The 18,047-nt window shown below is 33.1% G+C and overlaps 2 protein-coding genes across 4 annotated transcripts; one reads left to right on the top strand and one right to left on the bottom strand.

Annotated features, from left to right (window-relative positions):
* The first annotated feature begins 603 nt into the window (after positions 1–603).
* LOC114422928 (pyruvate kinase isozyme G, chloroplastic-like) lies at positions 604–7,216 on the top strand. Of its 3 annotated transcripts, none has more exons than XM_028389494.1 (12): positions 604–894; positions 980–1,252; positions 1,431–1,596; positions 1,874–2,008; positions 2,148–2,258; positions 3,379–3,467; positions 3,785–3,847; positions 4,308–4,510; positions 5,371–5,473; positions 5,604–5,752; positions 6,706–6,814; positions 6,902–7,216. In XM_028389494.1, the coding sequence occupies exons 1-12, from the start codon at positions 745–747 to the stop codon at positions 7,013–7,015; spliced, it is 1,665 nt and encodes a 554-aa protein (XP_028245295.1). In that variant the 5' UTR covers positions 604–744; the 3' UTR covers positions 7,016–7,216. The 3 variants fall into 3 exon arrangements, with proteins under 3 accessions (XP_028245295.1, XP_028245304.1, XP_028245311.1); XM_028389503.1 differs by having other exon boundaries at positions 4,335–4,510; positions 6,902–7,182; XM_028389510.1 differs by lacking the exon at positions 5,371–5,473 and having other exon boundaries at positions 5,684–5,752.
* A 1,253-nt stretch (positions 7,217–8,469) lies between these two features.
* On the bottom strand, positions 8,470–15,038 carry LOC114422919 (protein NRT1/ PTR FAMILY 7.3-like). The gene is made up of 5 exons (XM_028389483.1): positions 14,885–15,038; positions 14,542–14,656; positions 10,550–10,767; positions 9,877–10,439; positions 8,470–9,692 (listed from the first exon to the last, which is right to left on the bottom strand). The coding sequence occupies exons 1-5, from the start codon at positions 14,915–14,917 to the stop codon at positions 8,831–8,833; spliced, it is 1,791 nt and encodes a 596-aa protein (XP_028245284.1). The 5' UTR covers positions 14,918–15,038; the 3' UTR covers positions 8,470–8,830.
* Between the last annotated feature and the right edge of the window lie 3,009 nt (positions 15,039–18,047).

Raw genomic sequence — 18,047 nt, 5'->3', positions numbered from 1 at the left:
TAATTTTAAATTTGTAATCAAGTTTTTATGTTAATTTGTCATGAGAAATTTATTAGATTTGATGAAATATTTTTATCATATATGCATGCGTGTATGCAAACCCTAAACTAATACACTTAAGCTAATTATAAAGATACAAATCTTAAATGACGAAATGCTACAAAGATGATTAAGGAAGTAGAAATAACATCACAAATAAATTAATTATTAATCACACAATAGAGTTAAGGTAGAGATACGAAATCCACATTTTAGAGAACGATTACAATTTGGGAGATAATTGACCGATTGAGAGTGAAAAACATGGAGTGTTGAGACATGTTATATATAAAAAAAATTGAATAATTCGATGTGTTACGATAATATTATTTGAACTAAGATGGAATAACATATGACATCTATATTGTATAAAATGAAATATTCTGTTAAGTCTAATAAATTTTTCACCACAAATTAACATAAGAAATTAATTATAAATTTAAAATTAATACAAAGAATCAATTAAAAAAGTAAAATATAGAAACTAATTAAAATTTTTGTAATAATATGGGAAGTTGCAGGCTAATTTAACCTTACAATGAAAGAGATTTTTTTCTTTCTTAAGTAGTAGGTATTTCCCTGACCACCAGAAGAATGGGACCTGGTTGGTTGAAAGTGGAGCGAAGAAAACTAACGGAGACTTGTTTGGAAGCTAGTCTCTGGTGAGAGTGAAGGCGCACCATCTTCACCTTGAAGTCAACGATCATGGCAACCATTCACCTTTCTTCCGCTACTACGTCTCTCTTCCAATCCAAACACCGAACGAAACGCATTCCACGCCTCCCTACAATCGCCAGAATAACAAACCACATCGAAGGAACTCATCTTAACTCCCCCAACGGCTCTCCCATCCTTGTAACTTCCCTTCCTTTCCCCTCTCTTCATACTTATTCCACTTCGCAATCTCTAACCTCTGTTTCTCATTCAATTCATCGTGCAGGGCAACGCAAACAATTCCCTTGAGGTTCCCTCCAATAACTATATCTCGCTACACTCTTCAGACGTGCGTAGGAAAACTAAGATCGTGTGCACGATAGGTCCTTCTACGAGCTCACGTGATATGATATGGAACCTGGCTCAAGCTGGAATGAACGTGGCGCGTTTGAACATGTCGCATGGGGACCACGCCTCGCACCTCCAAACCATTGATTTGGTGAAAGAATACAATTCTCAGTTTCAAGATAAGGTTGTAGCCATCATGCTCGACACCAAGGTCAACTCATTTTTCCCATAACATCCATTTTCGTCGGTTTTAGCTGAAGCTAGTTTTGTCTGTTGACATTTTTAATTTCAATGTTAGCATCAAACTCATCATTATTGTTCATATTCGAATGCTTCTTATGTTTGATGGTGGTAATTAATGTGTTGTGAGCTTGTAACTTGCTTTGCAGGGTCCTGAAGTTAGAAGTGGGGATGTAGCTCAACCTATTTTACTTAAAGAGGGACAAGAATTCTGTTTCACCACTATGAGAGGGGTTAGCACACATGACACGGTTAGCGTGAACTACGATGGCTTTGTGAATGATGTGGAGGTCGGAGATGTGTTGCTGGTTGATGGTAAGCACAGTGGTCTCTTGTTTGTTGTTGTGCACACAGTTGTCTTGCTTGATTAGGTGAAGGTTTTGCCATTTATTATCGTAGTTGATTGCTACTAATTTGATTAGGTGAATGATGTGAAAGTTGTCATCCATAGGCTACCAGTAAGATGTTCCTCCTATTTTAATAATACATTTTATAATCTGAGAGTTTTAGAGGAATTTATTAAATTGTTGGATGACCACCAATTTTGATTATCTGTAAAGATGATTTTAATCTCTTCTGATTGTTATTTCAGGAGGAATGATGTCTCTTGCTGTTAAGTCAAAGACAAAAGACTTGGTTAAATGTGAAGTTATTGATGGTGGTGAACTGAAATCTAGGCGTCATTTAAATGTCCGTGGAAAAAGTGCAACACTTCCTTCCATAACTGGTATAGTTCTGTTATATTCGTTGTTGACACTTTGCATGGGTATTAAGTTTCAGTTATTCACTTGTAGCTGGATACTCTCTTAGTATGCAAGTGCATTTGACAATTTTATGCTCTGTTACCTTATGTTTCAACTTCACAGACAAGGACTGGGAAGATATCAAGTTTGGGGTGGACAATCAAGTAGACTTCTTTGCTGTCTCATTTGTCAAGGATGCTAGAGTGGTGCACGAGTTAAAACACTACCTCAAAAGTAATTTTTTAGCTATCTAATTTTCTTTCTATGCCTGTGTATCTAGGTGTGTGCATCTCTGTGTGTAAGTTTCTCCTTTCTTGTTGTATTATTGCTTCTCTAATGGGAACCAATAATCACTGACATTTGCAGTAATATCTTGGTGTAATAATAACTATTATTGGAAAGCCTCCTTAATTGTAGTCACCCCTAGCCCACCTTAGTTGCAGCCTCTTTGAAAGTTGTCTTAATTGCAGTCTCAAAGGTGGTGTTTATTTAGTCCCACATCACCTAGAGATATGACTTAATAGAGCTTAAAAAACTTGGGAAGTCCTCACCTTAGCCCACTGATTTTGTTGGATTAAGTTAGGACCTAAGCCTCAATTCTAAGAACTGTCATGTTGTTAGTTAGGTGTAGAAGTTAGAAGCAGCAGTGTATTATGAGAATATTGATAGAAAATAAATTATCCTGTATTAGCTGTTGTGTATTTAAATTTTAAAATTAGAAACTTACTTTCTCACAGTTATTCATAGAAAATAACTAATAGCACTTATTTATAAGCCCACCGATTTTGTTGGATTAAGTTAGGACCTAAGCCTCAATTCTAAGAACTGTCATGTTGTTAGTTTGGTGTAGAAGTTAGAAGCAGCAGTGTATTTTGAGAATATTGATAGAAAATAATTTATCCTGTATTAGCTGTTGTGTATTTAAATTTTAAAATTAGAAACTGACTTTCTCACAGTTATTCATAGAAAATAACTAATGGCACTTATTTATTAGGATATTTTTATAGTAGGGTGTGTAATTAAGCATAAGGTTTTGTTATTTGCTGCTTCTGAACAGAGAATACTCCCTGTAGGAGACTTTTGTCTCTGGGACAGAAAGTGAATTGCTGCTCTATCATTTCAAAATAACTGTCAGAGAAGCAGTTTCTAATTCTAATATTTAAGTAATACAGAGCATTTGGTATCACATTCTAATAATGCATTACTGCTTTTAACTCCTACCCGTTACTGCCAACATGACAGTTATTTTAATTTTTAATACTTGTATCTAATAATACATGACTGCTCATGGCAGTAATTATGGGCTCCCATCATTCTCATTATCAACTAAATTATTGTAAACCTTTTTCTGTAGGTCATAATGCCGATATACACGTGATTGTAAAAATTGAAAGTGCAGATTCCATACCAAATCTCCATTCGATACTTTCTGCTTCAGATGGGGTTAGTTTCATACTGTTCAGATTATGTATTGTGGATATTTCGTATCTTCAATGCCTTCCAGTTAAAAGGATTGTAAATCTACTTTGCATCTTTTAACTAAGTTACGGTGAAAACTTAAACTTAGAAGTTAGAACTGATTTTATCACCAGGTTTACTCTGAAGTCTGAACTGGTCTGAACTAGCTCAAAGGTTTTTCAAGACCCTCATAGTCTTTATTTTGATGGAAGTCTTTGAATGTTATTCAATATCAAGGATCGAAGCAAGATCTTTATCTACAGGTAGCATCCGGTTCATCTTGAGTTTTATTTATTTTGCAGGCCATGGTCGCTCGTGGGGATCTTGGAGCTGAACTTCCAATAGAGGAAGTTCCTTTATTGCAGGTAATGTGATGCTCAGAGTAACACGATATGTATGCCATTTTGTTCACAATGGGTGAGATGTATGCAAGCTCTTTCATGAGATGATCTACAAAATATGTTGATAATCATTGCTTTGGTACATCTAAGTTGGGATGTAGTGCCTAGTGTCACTGGGAAAATCTAATAAAATAATTGGAACTTCATTAGCTGTTGTGAGTTTCACACTGTAGGATCATACTGATAGTTATGTGCATCAATTTTGTGGAAAGCCCTTCTCTTGCTGCTTGTGCAGTGAACTCTCAGCGATGTTCTTTCTCAACTGTAATATTACCTTTTCATAAAGGGTGATATAGAGCCTGTTATACACAATTCAAATATAGGTCTGTGTTCATGCGTATTTAGTGTCTTTTTAAATTTCAATACTAAAAACTTGTTTATGAAGGAGGAACTGGGACTATGCTTAATTTTGTGTTCTATGTAGTTCATTCCCCCTTTTTTCATCAAACAGGAAGACATCATTCGAAGATGTCAAATTATGCAAAAGCCTGTTATTGTGGCAACAAATATGCTTGAAAGCATGATTAATCATCCCACACCAACAAGGGCAGAAGTTTCAGACATCGCAATTGCAGTAAGACAAGGTGCTGATGCTATCATGCTTTCAGGAGAAACTGCACATGGAAAGTGAGTTTGCTGTTCCTTGGTGACCATGGTTCCTATATTTTATTTTTATTTAGCTGTTCAAACTTTTTTTCAATATTCAATTTTTACTATTTGGAGGGCGAGCCCTGGTGCAGCGGTAAAGTTGTGCCTTGGTGACCTGTTGGTCATGGGTTCGAATCTGGAAACAGCCTCTTTGCATATGCAAGGGTAAGGCTGCGTACAATATCCCTCCCCCATACCTTCGCATAGCGAAGAGCCTCTGGGCAATGGGGTACGAAGTTTTTTTAATTTTTACTATTTGAAATGCATAAGAGATACTATTTACCGTTTAGAGAAGATAATGAAAGATGTACAAGGATGGGGAATAAGATACCGTCTTAGGGGAAACCTAAAAAATAAGAACAAATAGGAAGGAATGTTAACTAAACAAAGCTTAGGAATCTCTTCATGTCCAATAAAGGGGAATTAGTTGCCTTGATTTACTATAACTGAAAACCGCCTGCTCCCTTTTTTGTTCAATAATTTTCATTAATTAAATGATTTTCAGCGGTTTATGATTAGTAGAGTTATCTTTTTCTTTTTTTTGAGTGCAGTGTTTTCAGGAAGAAAAACATCATTCATTATAAAAAAATACTCCTGTCCTAAATTGGCTACAAAACCCATCTTGTCAGCCTTTTGTATGTGTAGATTATTGTAATTACTATAGAACTGCTTTTCATTTAAAGATGTATGTGATTCTTTTTTTTTTTTTTTAACTTGGTTACATAAGAATGTTTAACCTTGTGTGTCTTGTGCTGATGAATTGTGCATTTAATGTACTACTTCTTTTCCAATATTTTTAATCTAATAAATTTATCTCAAGAGCATTGCAACTGCTTCAGATTTCCATTGAAAGCTGTTAAAGTTATGCACATGGTGGCTCTTAGGAATGAATCCAGTGTTCAAAGTGGTGTTTCTTATCCGAGTCAACTGAGTTCCCATGAAGTATGTGCTTGGTTAAAAAATAAGGCAGTTTTGGAGTTTTGTTTCATATGTTGTAGAGATTTATTGCTATATTTTATGGATAATTGATGATATGCTAAAATCTAATTAATTTGTGTTTACTTGTTGACAGAGTCATATGGGAGAAATGTTTGCTTTCCATGCGACAACAATGTCTAACACTCTTAATACTCCTATTATTGTTTTCACCAGAACAGGATCCATGGCAATTCTTTTGAGCCATTATAGGCCTTACTCAACAATCTTTGCATTCACAAATGAGTAAGTATTAGCAGGATGTGTGCTTTTATACAGAAATTATTTGTCTGAAGGCCACCCAAGATAGTGTTTTTTTTGTCCTTTCTGCTTTCTAATTTTTGGAGGGTGTTAAGTATAGTTGCTTAAGTTAATGTTCTATTTGTTGGGAAAACTCAGACTTTCCCGCTTCGTGAAGTTAAGATAGGCACTTAGTAATTAAAGGTAGTAATGAGAGCACACGATTATAATTCTCCAATATGGAGATTCTTCCATTATACAAAATGATAGTAGGGTTACAAGGATGTGTTTACAAAATTGACTCACTCTATGGTGGCTCACTCAAGCGATTCCCAAGCTATTTATCTTCTCTCTCAGAGAGACTCTCTACTTGGATTGACTCACTTTACGGTGGCTCACTCAAGCTTGAGGATAAAGACTTCCCAAGCTATTTATCTTCTCTCTCAGAGAGGCTCTCTACTTGGATTGACTCACTCTACGATGGCTCACTCAAGCTTGAGGATAAAGACTTCCCAAGCTATTTATCTTCTCTCTCAGAGAGGCTTTTTCTCACTCTAAGAAGTGGATTCACTCTTGTCTTGGATGAATAGGAATGAAGGCTCCTACCCTTATTTATACTACTCCACCTCCACAATGAATGGTGGAGATTACTTGTATCCTAGGGTGGAGACTAATTCTCTAGAATGCTCCACACATTCTAGGAGTCTTTACACTCTTCTACTCTCTTCCATACTTTTTCATAAGGTTCCAGAAGGTTTCACACATCTCTAGAATATTTCAGAGGTTTCCACATTCTTCCACAAGCTTCTAGAGAGTTCTACACTACTCTAGAGTTCTCCAGAACGTTCTAGAAAATTCTACACTTTTCCAGAAAGCTTCAGAATTTTCTAGAACCTCTCCAATTAAGGAGGGATCCCAACACTATTGCACCCACAAATTTATGATTTCTCTATTTGCAGAGCAAGAATTAAGCGGAGGTTGGCGCTTTATCATGGGGTTATGTCCATATACATGCAATTTTCAAATGATGCAGAAGAGACCTTCTCTAGAGCCCTCAAGCTACTATTGGTTAGTAATATCTCCATCACCTGCACTAATATTCCTTTTTTTGATATTTTTTCTTTTAAATGTTGCTGAAAAGTCTCCATATTTCAGAGTAAGAGTCATTTACACGAGGGACAACATGTCACACTTGTTCAAAGTGGAGCACAACCAATCTGGCGTGAGGAATCCACTCACCACATACAAGTTCGCAAGGTTCATGGATAAAATTCTATGAAGGATCTTTGTTCCTCATAAGTGTACAGTTTTTTTCCCCACTATCTTGTAACTATTCATAGTAATGGCTATTCACTATCTTGTAACTATTCATAGTTATGACTATTATGCACTTGAAACACCAAAGTTGGATAGTAAAGGAATTTTCATAATGCAAATAGTGATTTATTGATAAGGAATTGCCATAGCCTCCATGAAGCTCTTTAATAACTATCTATTTTCTTAACATGTCATCTTGATATTTTATCTTGGCTAAAAGAAATCACATTGACCTTTTGTTGTTTATGCAACCGATGCGGCATAAAATTTGATTTCATATGATATTTCGAGGAGGCATGGAATAGCTCTCAAGGGTAAAGACTGTGTACTTTTGACCCTTATCATGCCCCTCATCAGTGGGACTTGGGAGCCTTGTGCACTGGGTCACCCTTTATAATTTACTTATATCTGTTTAGTTTTAACTGTTTTTCCTTTCCTAAGTTTTTTTTTTCATAAGTGATTAGTTTTTTTTTTCACCAAAAAAAGAAAACTGCTTTACATTTCCCAACTTTTGGTCTATCCGTATGAAAGGTGGCATTACATATCAAAATAAGATAAAAGAATGACTGAAACAAAGATAATTTATGCCATGTCCTACTTTAATACCTTTCGATTCACCTTATTCCCATTTTGATTATGCAAAATTTGATTCTGTGGACTATAAGTATTGCCTGTTAATTCCTCTGGTTGCTACGACAAATCTTCCGAATATTGATTTACTGCTTGGGTGAGTTGTTGGCACCCTTAAGTGCTTTTTGTAAATTTCTTAAATCATACTGTTTATGTTGTCCTTTTTAGAAATTATTCTAAATAATTGCCAGCAATAAGGTAATGCTTTATGCTGTTCTTTGTAAGCCATCCTATACAGAATTCTTTGTTTGTCCATATTGCTTAGGAATGACATTTGGTCTGCCACTGCCAGTTCGGAATTTTCTTTGGTTGATTGGCTCAATCAGCTAAATCTAAATGCTATATTAGAAATTCTTTACTAAAAAGTTCTTTTCTCCTTCTCTTTCGAAATTATTGCCTTAATTACTGGATTGTTGATGTGAGTACACACGAGGAAGCCCAAAAGGACTGTTAAACAGAAATGGGGCTTAGGATAAAATAGGAATAGCTTCTAGAAATTACTGAGATTCTGTTATTAGTGAATGGCTAGATGAATTCTGTTAGATTGAGCACGGCCATGACTAGCCATATATCCTTTTAATTACCTATTATGGGTTATGTTGAAGGAGGCTAATTTCTCTCTGTTTTTCTTTTTGGAGGCTATTCTGACCTCGAATCAGAGATCTATCCCCACATCAATGGTCCTTGATTGCTTTGTTTGTTCACGAGAATACCAAGCATTAAGGACAGAAGTTCTTGTGTAAGCTCTGGGGACTGGGGAGGGAACCGAGGCTAAGTTCTGTAAATGGTCGGAACCATGTCACACTTGGATATCCACATATCATACTTAATTTCAAACTTAACAATTGAACTTACAAATCAGAAAGAAAGGAGGTTTCTAGAGACCCTAAAACAGTCATTGTCTCGTCTAAGTTTAGTTTTACACAACTGGGCTTCAAGAACATATTTAAGCCATAAAAACAGTAAGTCAAGTTGTAACAGAGGCAGAAACTCGTGTAAGAAGGGCTTCATTCTGCAATCCTGCAAACTATTTCTTCCAACAGCAACTGTAACCAAGATTATTTTGACTAATTGCTCCCTTCTTTCTTTTATTAATATATGCTGTAACCATTGCCTTTGAATGACGTCTCATGCTAATTATACTTCTGGCTCATCAATCTCTCCAGTGTTTGCCTCTAGCTGTATACACTTGTACCATTTTGCACATGCAATATAAGCAATCAAGTCTATCGATGTCAAGGCAGCTAAGAGGAAGTAAAATCTATCTAAGTGACCTTTGTTGAGGTTTCCAGGGATCCACCCCGGCATGTGATCTTCGGTGGATATCTTCATAACCACACTAACAAGTAAGCTACTCACATAGTTCCCAAGGGAAATGGATGTCATGCAAAGAGCACTTCCAAAGCTCTTCAAGCCGTCTGGTGTCTGAGCATTGAAGAACTCCAACTGGCCTACGTACATAAAAACCTCGGAAGCTCCTATAAATGCATACTGAGGGATTTGCCAGAAGATGCTTAAAGTGCTCGAGTCATTGCAGTGGATGCATCCTTGTTTTGCATACTTGAGCCTATAGCATTCAACTAATCCAGCCGAAACCATTGCCAGTACAGCTATAACAAGTCCAACTCCCATTCTCTGAAGTTCTGTAAGTCCCTTAGAATCTGTCTTTTTAAGTTTTCCCACAAACGGATCAAGAACTCGACGGTAAAAGAAAATGAAAACAGCCACACTGAGGATGTCAAAGCTGGACATGCTAGCTGGTGGTATTCTGAAGTTGGAAACCTTGGTTTTCATGGCAGCACCTTGCTCCACAAAAAGTGAAGCCATTTGTGTGAAAACCACCGAGTATATTATGGTGCAGAGCCAGATTGGAAGTAGTCTCAGTATGCACTTCACTTCTTCAACTTGACTTACAGGACAGAGACGCCAGGGGTTGTAACCGAGCCCTTTCTGGTCCCCTAGATCTCTTGAAGATATAAACGCTGCCCTATCCAAGAACCTGCAATGCATAACAAGAGGCAAATTGATCAAACCGTTATTACTCAGTGCAATCAAGAACGGCCAATAATACTGGAAATATAGTGTTTGATTTGTAGCAAAATGATCACATAATTTACAGGAAGAGCATTCCATGCAGCTTCAGCCACATATGAAAACTTTCATTGTGTGGTTTCACTACTTACTTGAACCCGTGAGTGTGGAGAATCTTTCTATTGGCATTGTTGGAAGCCTCCTTTGCATCCATGTTGAATAAGTCCTCTCCGTTTGATGACATTTGAACTTTGGATTTCCTTGATGCAGCCACAAGGACTTGGCTGAACCTGGAGAGAGGGTTGCCACTAGGCTTGAAGTGTCTATACCTTGGGGTGCATACAAGAAACAAGACCAATGCAGCAAAGGCGGAGCCTGCAGACAGCCAGAAACCAAGAGCCCACATTCCTTCGTCCTCAAAATAGACCAGAATGGTGTTCGAGAAGAGTTGGCCAATGTTAAAAGCTAGGTAGAAGTAGCTAAAGAAGGCCACCTTATTGTGACCCTCCTTTGAGTGCTCCTCGTCAAACTGATCTGCCCCAAATGTGGCAATATTTGGTTGATAACCTCCATTCCCCAAGGCAACAAGATAGATTGAGAGGTAGAACATCCCCATCTCCAATTTTGAATGTTTCCCACAATTAACTGATTCATTACCACAACCTTTAGGCTTAAGCAAGAATAGGTATGATGAAAGGGATAAGGACATTAGACCCTGTTTTGTCAAGTCAGGAAGATTCATTGATTAGTCAAGGAGTTAATGTAACAGCTTGGAATTAAAGAGAGATTATGAAAGAGAGGAGAGAAAATGGAAGCATTACTTACTATAACAAATATGACCTGAAAGACAGCACAAGTTTTATATCTTCCCCAATAAGAATCACTGAGGAAAGCACCCACTAGAGAGAAGATGTAAACAGTTCCGGTCCACTTGCTCACATTGTTGGCTGCATCAGCATTGTTTTGTCCTACCACCCTTGTCAGAAACAACACTAGGTTCACTCCAATCCCAAAAAATGCAAGAGTTGCCAGAGCTTGGTTCACTGATTAATGCAATCAACAAATTACAGAACAAGAAGCATTAGCAACATGTTCTCAATATTGTGAACCACGTGAATTACATATACACGCATGCATCATTGATCATTGTGCATTTATATCTACCTACACTCTTTTAAAAGCCGCTAAAGCTCAGAAATATATGAATTTGCGTCGGAAATAATCAGTGTACACCTTGCTAAGGTGGTGGAATAAAAGGTGCACAAAGGAGTTTTTTCTTTTAATCATGAAATGTTTTCAATGCATTGCTAGGTTAGTAGTAGTCTTCACTACTAATCTACTATGGACCAAGGTTGGTTCTTTGCATTTGGCCTGCAATCACCATTCATAGGTTCAAATTATATTTTATTTTGGTCTTGAATATATAAAAATTATTCATGATTAAGGTTTCATGCAGTTACATAATCCACACGTCTCTACCATATCATGAAGGGCACGAAGCGTGGTTGATCTTGTCACTTCTGCTGGTACCCTGCTTTCTAAAATAGAATAAAGACCTCATGTCATAACCTTAATCGATTTGTTATAATTGCGTGGCCACTTATATGCATTACAATAAAAAAATTTCACACCCTCAAAGGTTATAAACCTTGAAGGGGGAAGAGAGATAAAAGGAAAAAACAAAGTATAATAAGTAATGTAATAAAAAGAAAATAAAAATAAAGAAAAATATGAAAAAAAAATAGATTTATAAACATTATATGCCACTACCTTACATATGCATGCACAAGCTTTTTGGTGTATGCTTTTTAAATTTAACAAAAGTATATTTAAAAACCTGCTTTATTATATTTATGTTAAAAATAATTATTATTAAAAAAATCTGAAAAATTACGTCATTTGATTATTTTTAAAATTTTAAAATTAAAAGGGTCCTATATTAACAGATTTATTTTATAGTATAGTGTTAGGTACGTAGGATTTTCCTTTATAAAGCACGCCATCGAATTAGTATTAGTTTCACATTGGTGATATGACACTCTGAAAGACTTTCATAAAAGGAAATCATTTTTAAAAATTAAACTGTTATTTAAACTACTATTTTCTCAAAAGGGAATATCGTGATTCCTGAATTCACTTTTTGAACTTTCGGTCCCGCCGTCGTGTTGCAGGCAAAAGACACTTTTTTTTTTTTGCCTGTTTTGCATGGTATTTTAATTTTTTATTATTAATACAAATATCAATTTTGAATATGATGGTGCATCTATAAATTTATCTGTAACACATCATTTTTTTTCTTAGCACAAGTTATTATTAAACTTGGTAACTCTGCCACTTGCTTTAAACATATCTAAACCAAAAATTATATATTATTATAAATTATCTTTTGGCAACAATTAAATAGTAAAAAACTTAAAATATAATAATACAATAATATTTTTTTACTAAAATAATTATTTGAATATTATTTTAAAATTTTCATTATACCTATAAATATTATATTAGCATAAGAATTACAGTTTTTAATATTAGTTATTTCACTTTTTTTTTTACATTTACCTTTCCACTCATTGAAAAAAAAAAGCCTTTATTGTTCTTTCTTATCTCGTTATACATCGCCGATTTGACAATTGATAAAGAGAGTAAGAAAATTAAAATTGAACAAACATTTTTCATCTTTTATAGGACTTGGAGGAGAGGCCTTTTATATCCATACACAAACAACGACTTCATTTGGCATGTTTTCAGTATCAGGTATTATTTAATTAACTATCCACTTTGCACAATCACAATACCATGTATAGTACACGAGAAATATCTTTCCCCACCACAAAACTGATCTTAAAAGCAATATTATTATTTTCAATATCTCAGTATTTTCTTTACGTTTCTTTTATGTTTCTAGTAAAATCTAAAGATATCTAACACAAAAAGAGAAGAGGGGAAAAAGAATTTTTCTTAATAGGTGGAAAATAAATATAAAAAATCATCTAAACTAATCAGAGTTCTAAATATATTCTAAATAATTTGCTATTTATTGTGCGATAAAATTGCAAACTGTTGGACTATTGAACTAATTAAAACTCTTTTATCATGATGATATATATCAACCCCCTAAAAAAGAAAATAATAAGATATTTTATTTCGCCACAAACATTTATAGAAATCAATCCACACACACACATGCAAGCATATCACTTGTTCACGTTCTTTAACACAGCACTACGCAAGACTTTCTAAATAATAATGATTGTGACCTATATCAGTTTTCCTTACTAAGAACGAACTATAGGGACGTGCATAAATCAAACCCGAAACAGCTGGTTAGTAGTTTTATTGATATATCTTACAGCCATCATGCTCCTTTTCTATGCAGTAAATTAAATACTAATTAATAAAAATAAATTTACACTTGCACTCGACCCGTGGTTAATGTTTAACTAATTTACATGCATATGTGTGTCAATGCTTGTTGACACGTGGCACCTGGAAGCAAGCCACGTCATGCAAATTCCCGTCACGGATAACGCGTCAGAAACGTATTTCTCTGAAATGCATGCTTATTTTCCTCACTTTAATTTTCTCTTTTTCAAGTTATTTTGCCTCAGTTCCCGGCCTCATGTCACAAAGCCAAAATCCTCATTCAGGCTTGATTCAGAATCTCTATCCTCTGTCAGATCATAATTTTAGTATCATTCTTTTCATTGAAATTGCAGTTTTGTTTTCTTGTTTTAGTTAGAGATTCTTATTAATTAAGAATTAAGAGTTCTAGTAATTAGTGCAATTGTTTTCATCAATAGTGAAACAAGTTTAAGCACATAATATATAACAGACCTAAATTAAACCCTACAATTTTGATAAAGTATCACATGCATAATTACAGTTTTAACAACCTACCTTCATCTTTAACATAAATTTTAATTAGAGAATGATGCCAAAATATATGGTTTAAAGATTTCCAAGTAATTAAATTAGGGTAATTAATTTAATTTTGTCTCTTGTAGAAAGATATTTGCATGATTAGTTACAAGCTAGTGAGCCACACAGGCAAGGGCTAGCTGTAACTGGCTGCCAAACACATACACAAGGTAGGCATGCAATAGAACTGACTGAAATGTTTCGTTTGGATTTTGTACACAAAATGGAACACGTTCCTGCATTTAAGTGTTGTCGTTTAATTTCTTTCGTATTATCTTTAACTGATAAGATTGGTCGCATGTAGTTGCATATATTCCACCATAAAAGCAATCACCCCTTTACTCCTTCTATGATAAGCTATCTAATATATAGATCTACACAACCGCATCACATCTGCAGAACACAAGACTCTTGAAACTTCTACATATATACTATTATAATAATTTCATTAACTACACGTATACATATCATATATCTATATGTATTTGCATGCGTTTTTGTTTTTTTTTTACAATTTTTGAGATTAATTAATATGCTCAAAGAACTAGATCAATTAATATTTATAGTATATTGTATTGTATAGTATACCTTATAGTAATGGAGATTCAACCGTTCGCTTCATAGATAGTAATAACTGGTGAAAGAATTCTCCCTTAACAAAAATAATTTCTTAATTTAGGAAAATTGAAAAGGGAATTAGTTATCATATAGTGCCATCTTCTATTTCCATATATATCACCATTTACCTGTTTATAGAGACACAACACAAGCTATTGTAAATCAAAAAGACTACAGAAGGCACGGGTTATATGCATCTGATGTGATATATATAAGCATCACTCCTTACAAAATAAATTTTTTAAAAAAAATGCTCAGCAGTTAATGTATTTGGAGCTTACAGAGGATGATAATTGCAGCCACCCATCTGCCAGATTTGGCTCTGATTGCAGGACGTCCATGGAAATCAACACTCCCATCAAGAGTGACCTCTTCTGATTCTTCTTCAAACTTTCTCTGGGGAGAGTATTTTTTTTAACACAAAATCAATGACAGGAGCTTTTTAGTAATTCATTCTTGATAAGCCTAAATATATATGTACACGTCACATTCATGTTTAGTATTGGTCGCAAAATATATTAACACTCTGACACAACCATAGACAAGGAGTAGTTGCAAGATTTTAAGAATTTATGAGGAAAACAAATAACATGTAATGTATATGTAGAACTTGTTAATAATTACCTCTTTGTAGACCTGAGACTCTAAGTAAGACATGAGTGATATGATATTAAAAGAAAAAGTTAGCTGAAAAGGCAGGGGAGGGCACTGAAGCAGAGGAAGGGTTGTTTATTGAGGTGAAGAGAAGAAGCAAAGTTACAGAGTAGAGAGGGGAGAGTGAGAGAGCTCAATATATAGATCAATGAAGGTTGGCGTGAACGGTGAAGATATCAGACTAAGCCAAAAAGTGGGGTATACACTGTGTATAACATGCACTTTTACAAAAGAGAAATATCTACAATAATTTTTTACAATCACAAGAGAAACAAAGTATAAAATAAACTGAGTGATATAAGATACATGCAACAGAAAATAGGGCCTAATTCTTTGCAAAATTATTGTGGGATGTACAAATAGTTACTACATGAAAGGAAAAAGACCAAAAGATTATTTGACCCGTAATATTTTACACCTTAACGAATAGTGCCTATTAATTACACCGTAATATTGTATACGAAAAAAGGATACAAAAATACATTTTCCCTTCCTTTCTATCAGTAAATGCATCAATGTAAAGGACAGTGTGTAGAGTTTTTGAGTGTGGGAGATTGAATAAGTAATTATCAAATTTATTTATTTTTAAAATTTTTGTAGGTTAAATTTATAGTGTATTTGAAATTAAATTAAAAATGATGAATATATTTACTCGTTGATTTTAAAAATAAGCTTTTGAATATTTTCATTTTACAAATTAGTTTGGTGATTGATGTAACATGTTTGATATTTTTAAGAATTGTACTATATATATCTCCTATTGGGACTAGGCTTATCAAATAATTCTCGTGATACTAATTATAAAGGAATCAAATAAAAAAGAGTGCATTTAGATCTTGAGAATATAAAAATATTTAATAATGTTTTATTTAGAAATAACAAACAATGTAATTAAGATTGGTAAGTTTAGAGATATTTTTCTTTTAAAAGAACACACATCTTTTAAGAGTTTTTTTTTAATAATTTTCTTAGTGATTGATGGAAAAAAAATTGTTAAATGAAATAGAATATGATTAATATTTTAAAAGCATTGAAGGTATTTACTGTTTTCTTCAAATCATTAGTTAGAGTTTAAAATTATTTACTTTGTTAAATATCAATTATTCTTTGTGATGGAATAAGGAATATAATATATTCAGCAAAAAAAAAAACTTATTCTGTAAAATATTTGTTGATTCTATTATCAAGTTTTATTTAATTATCTAAGTTCTTAGAAGGCATTTGATAGAATAAAATTTTAAGTTTTTCTGATTCCGAATCTAAAGTGGGAAATGTTTGTTTTCTCATTTGACTTAACTTTAAAAAAAAAAAAATAACATTCCCACCCAGAAAATATTGTTTCTTAAGAATTTTTTTTAGCTATGAAAATTATTCTCACGGAAGGTAAAAATTTAACATTTCCGGTGGAAGAAAAACACAAAATTAATCTTATTAGATTACTTAACGTGATAAATATTTAAAAAATTTAGTAAAAATATTATGTTACTTTTTATTTTCAAAAGAATTATATAAATATTCTCATCAATATTTTTGATCATCTAAATAAATTTTATTTACCTCTAAGAATCATAATTTACATATGAAAAAAACTTTCCTTATATCAAAAGCTTTCTAATAATTTCATTATGCAAATAAATCACTTGTCTACTTATTTTAACTCTTTCCTTATTAAAAAAATAATATTTTTCGTTATTTATTATTATTTTTCTGAAATATTTTTTTTAAAAAAAAAACGACACTGAAATAAAAACAGTTCGAGTTTGGTCATGACAGTTTCAAGCTTTAAGCTAATACCCAACATTGATAATCCAAAACACCTCCTATCCATTAGCGGCCTGCATATGGTTAAAATATATAAAATGTAATAGCTTAACTTATATATATATATATATATCATTTCATTTATAATAAAATTAAAAATATAAGATGAAAAATATGAGAGTAAACATATAACTTTATAGCACTAACTAAGGAATGAGCCGCAAGATTAGGTGATCTCTTTACAAAATTTACCACAGTAACTAAGAGTTTCATTTCTATGTAACTAGTAATGTTACTAGTGTGTACGACGCCGATGTTTATGCATGTTGTAAAGGAATTAAACAATGATTTTTTTTTAATCAGCAAAACATCAATATAAAAATTTACACTGATAAAAAAAATAATAAATATGCTTTTCAATAGATTTACCATATATAACAATTAATAATTGAATAACAGTGTAAACAATTTTTTATAGTTAGTGCATTCTAATTAAACTATTAAAATAATTAATTTTTGATATAATCTTAAAGCTTTTGTGATATCATTGATAAGTAGTTGAGTTTTTTTTTCTTCTCTTATTCTTTTAATAAAAATTTGAATTTCACCGCAATACAATATCTCTCATTCTTTCTATATTCATTATTATTATTATTATTATTAATTCATGTTCTTTCTTATACTCTCATTTTTCTTCCTCCATTCTTATTAAAATTTAACTCTTTTTTTTTTAAAAAAAAAACTGTTGATTCTACATTGTACAATATTTAAAAAACTAGCTTACTTATTACGGAGAATATCATGAAACTTGAGAACAAAATATAAAAATTGCTCTAAACTATTTTTTTTTTAAACTTAAAGTTTTAAAACCAGTTTTCAAAACACCTGTAAAAAAAAAAATCCAAACAGGTTTTTCTACCTTCTTTTCGAAAAAAAAATGAAGATAAATTTTGGAAACCAAAATCAAATTAACAAATTGCCTTACTCACATACTCAAGAATATTAATACCTTCATGTACAATGAGTCTAATTAACTCGATTTTATTTGTTGAGTAGCCAATGAATTTGAAGATAGTAACAAGTCTATACCCGAAACAATTAGTTTCAGATAGAAGATACCATATTAGGCGGCTTCAAGTGATAATATTTCATCCATTGAATTTTTGGTTTAATTTGTTTCAAGGAATAATAATCTAATCAAAGAATATGTGAAATGAGATATAATTTTATCCTGTTTGATAGTAGCATTACAGTTTGCCCACCACAAAAGAAAAGTTTATGGGTACGTAATTGTATTATTTCAAGGAATATATCTAGGAACGTTAATTTCACATCTTATATTGGTAAGCTTCTACACTAGTTGTGCTTATTC

The sequence above is a fragment of the Glycine soja genome, chromosome 1, assembly GCF_004193775.1.
Source record: "Glycine soja cultivar W05 chromosome 1, ASM419377v2, whole genome shotgun sequence".
Taxonomy (NCBI): Eukaryota; Viridiplantae; Streptophyta; class Magnoliopsida; order Fabales; family Fabaceae; genus Glycine; species Glycine soja.
Note: the sequence above shows the minus strand (reverse complement) of the source record. Positions and strands in the feature narration are given on the sequence as shown.

Coding starts and splice junctions, on each gene's coding strand:
- LOC114422928 (XM_028389494.1), top strand. CDS start 745: ATGGCAACCATTCACCTTTCTTCCGCTACTACGTCTCTCTTCCAATCC. Junction 895..979: donor CCAACGGCTCTCCCATCCTT/GTAACTTCCCTT, acceptor TTCATCGTGCAG/GGCAACGCAAACAATTCCCT. Junction 6,815..6,901: donor GAGCCCTCAAGCTACTATTG/GTTAGTAATATC, acceptor TCCATATTTCAG/AGTAAGAGTCATTTACACGA.
- LOC114422919 (XM_028389483.1), bottom strand. CDS start 14,917: ATGTCTTACTTAGAGTCTCAGGTCTACAAAGAG. Junction 10,440..10,549: donor TTCAGGTCATATTTGTTATA/GTAAGTAATGCT, acceptor TTGACAAAACAG/GGTCTAATGTCCTTATCCCT. Junction 9,693..9,876: donor CTCCACACTCACGGGTTCAA/GTAAGTAGTGAA, acceptor TATGCATTGCAG/GTTCTTGGATAGGGCAGCGT.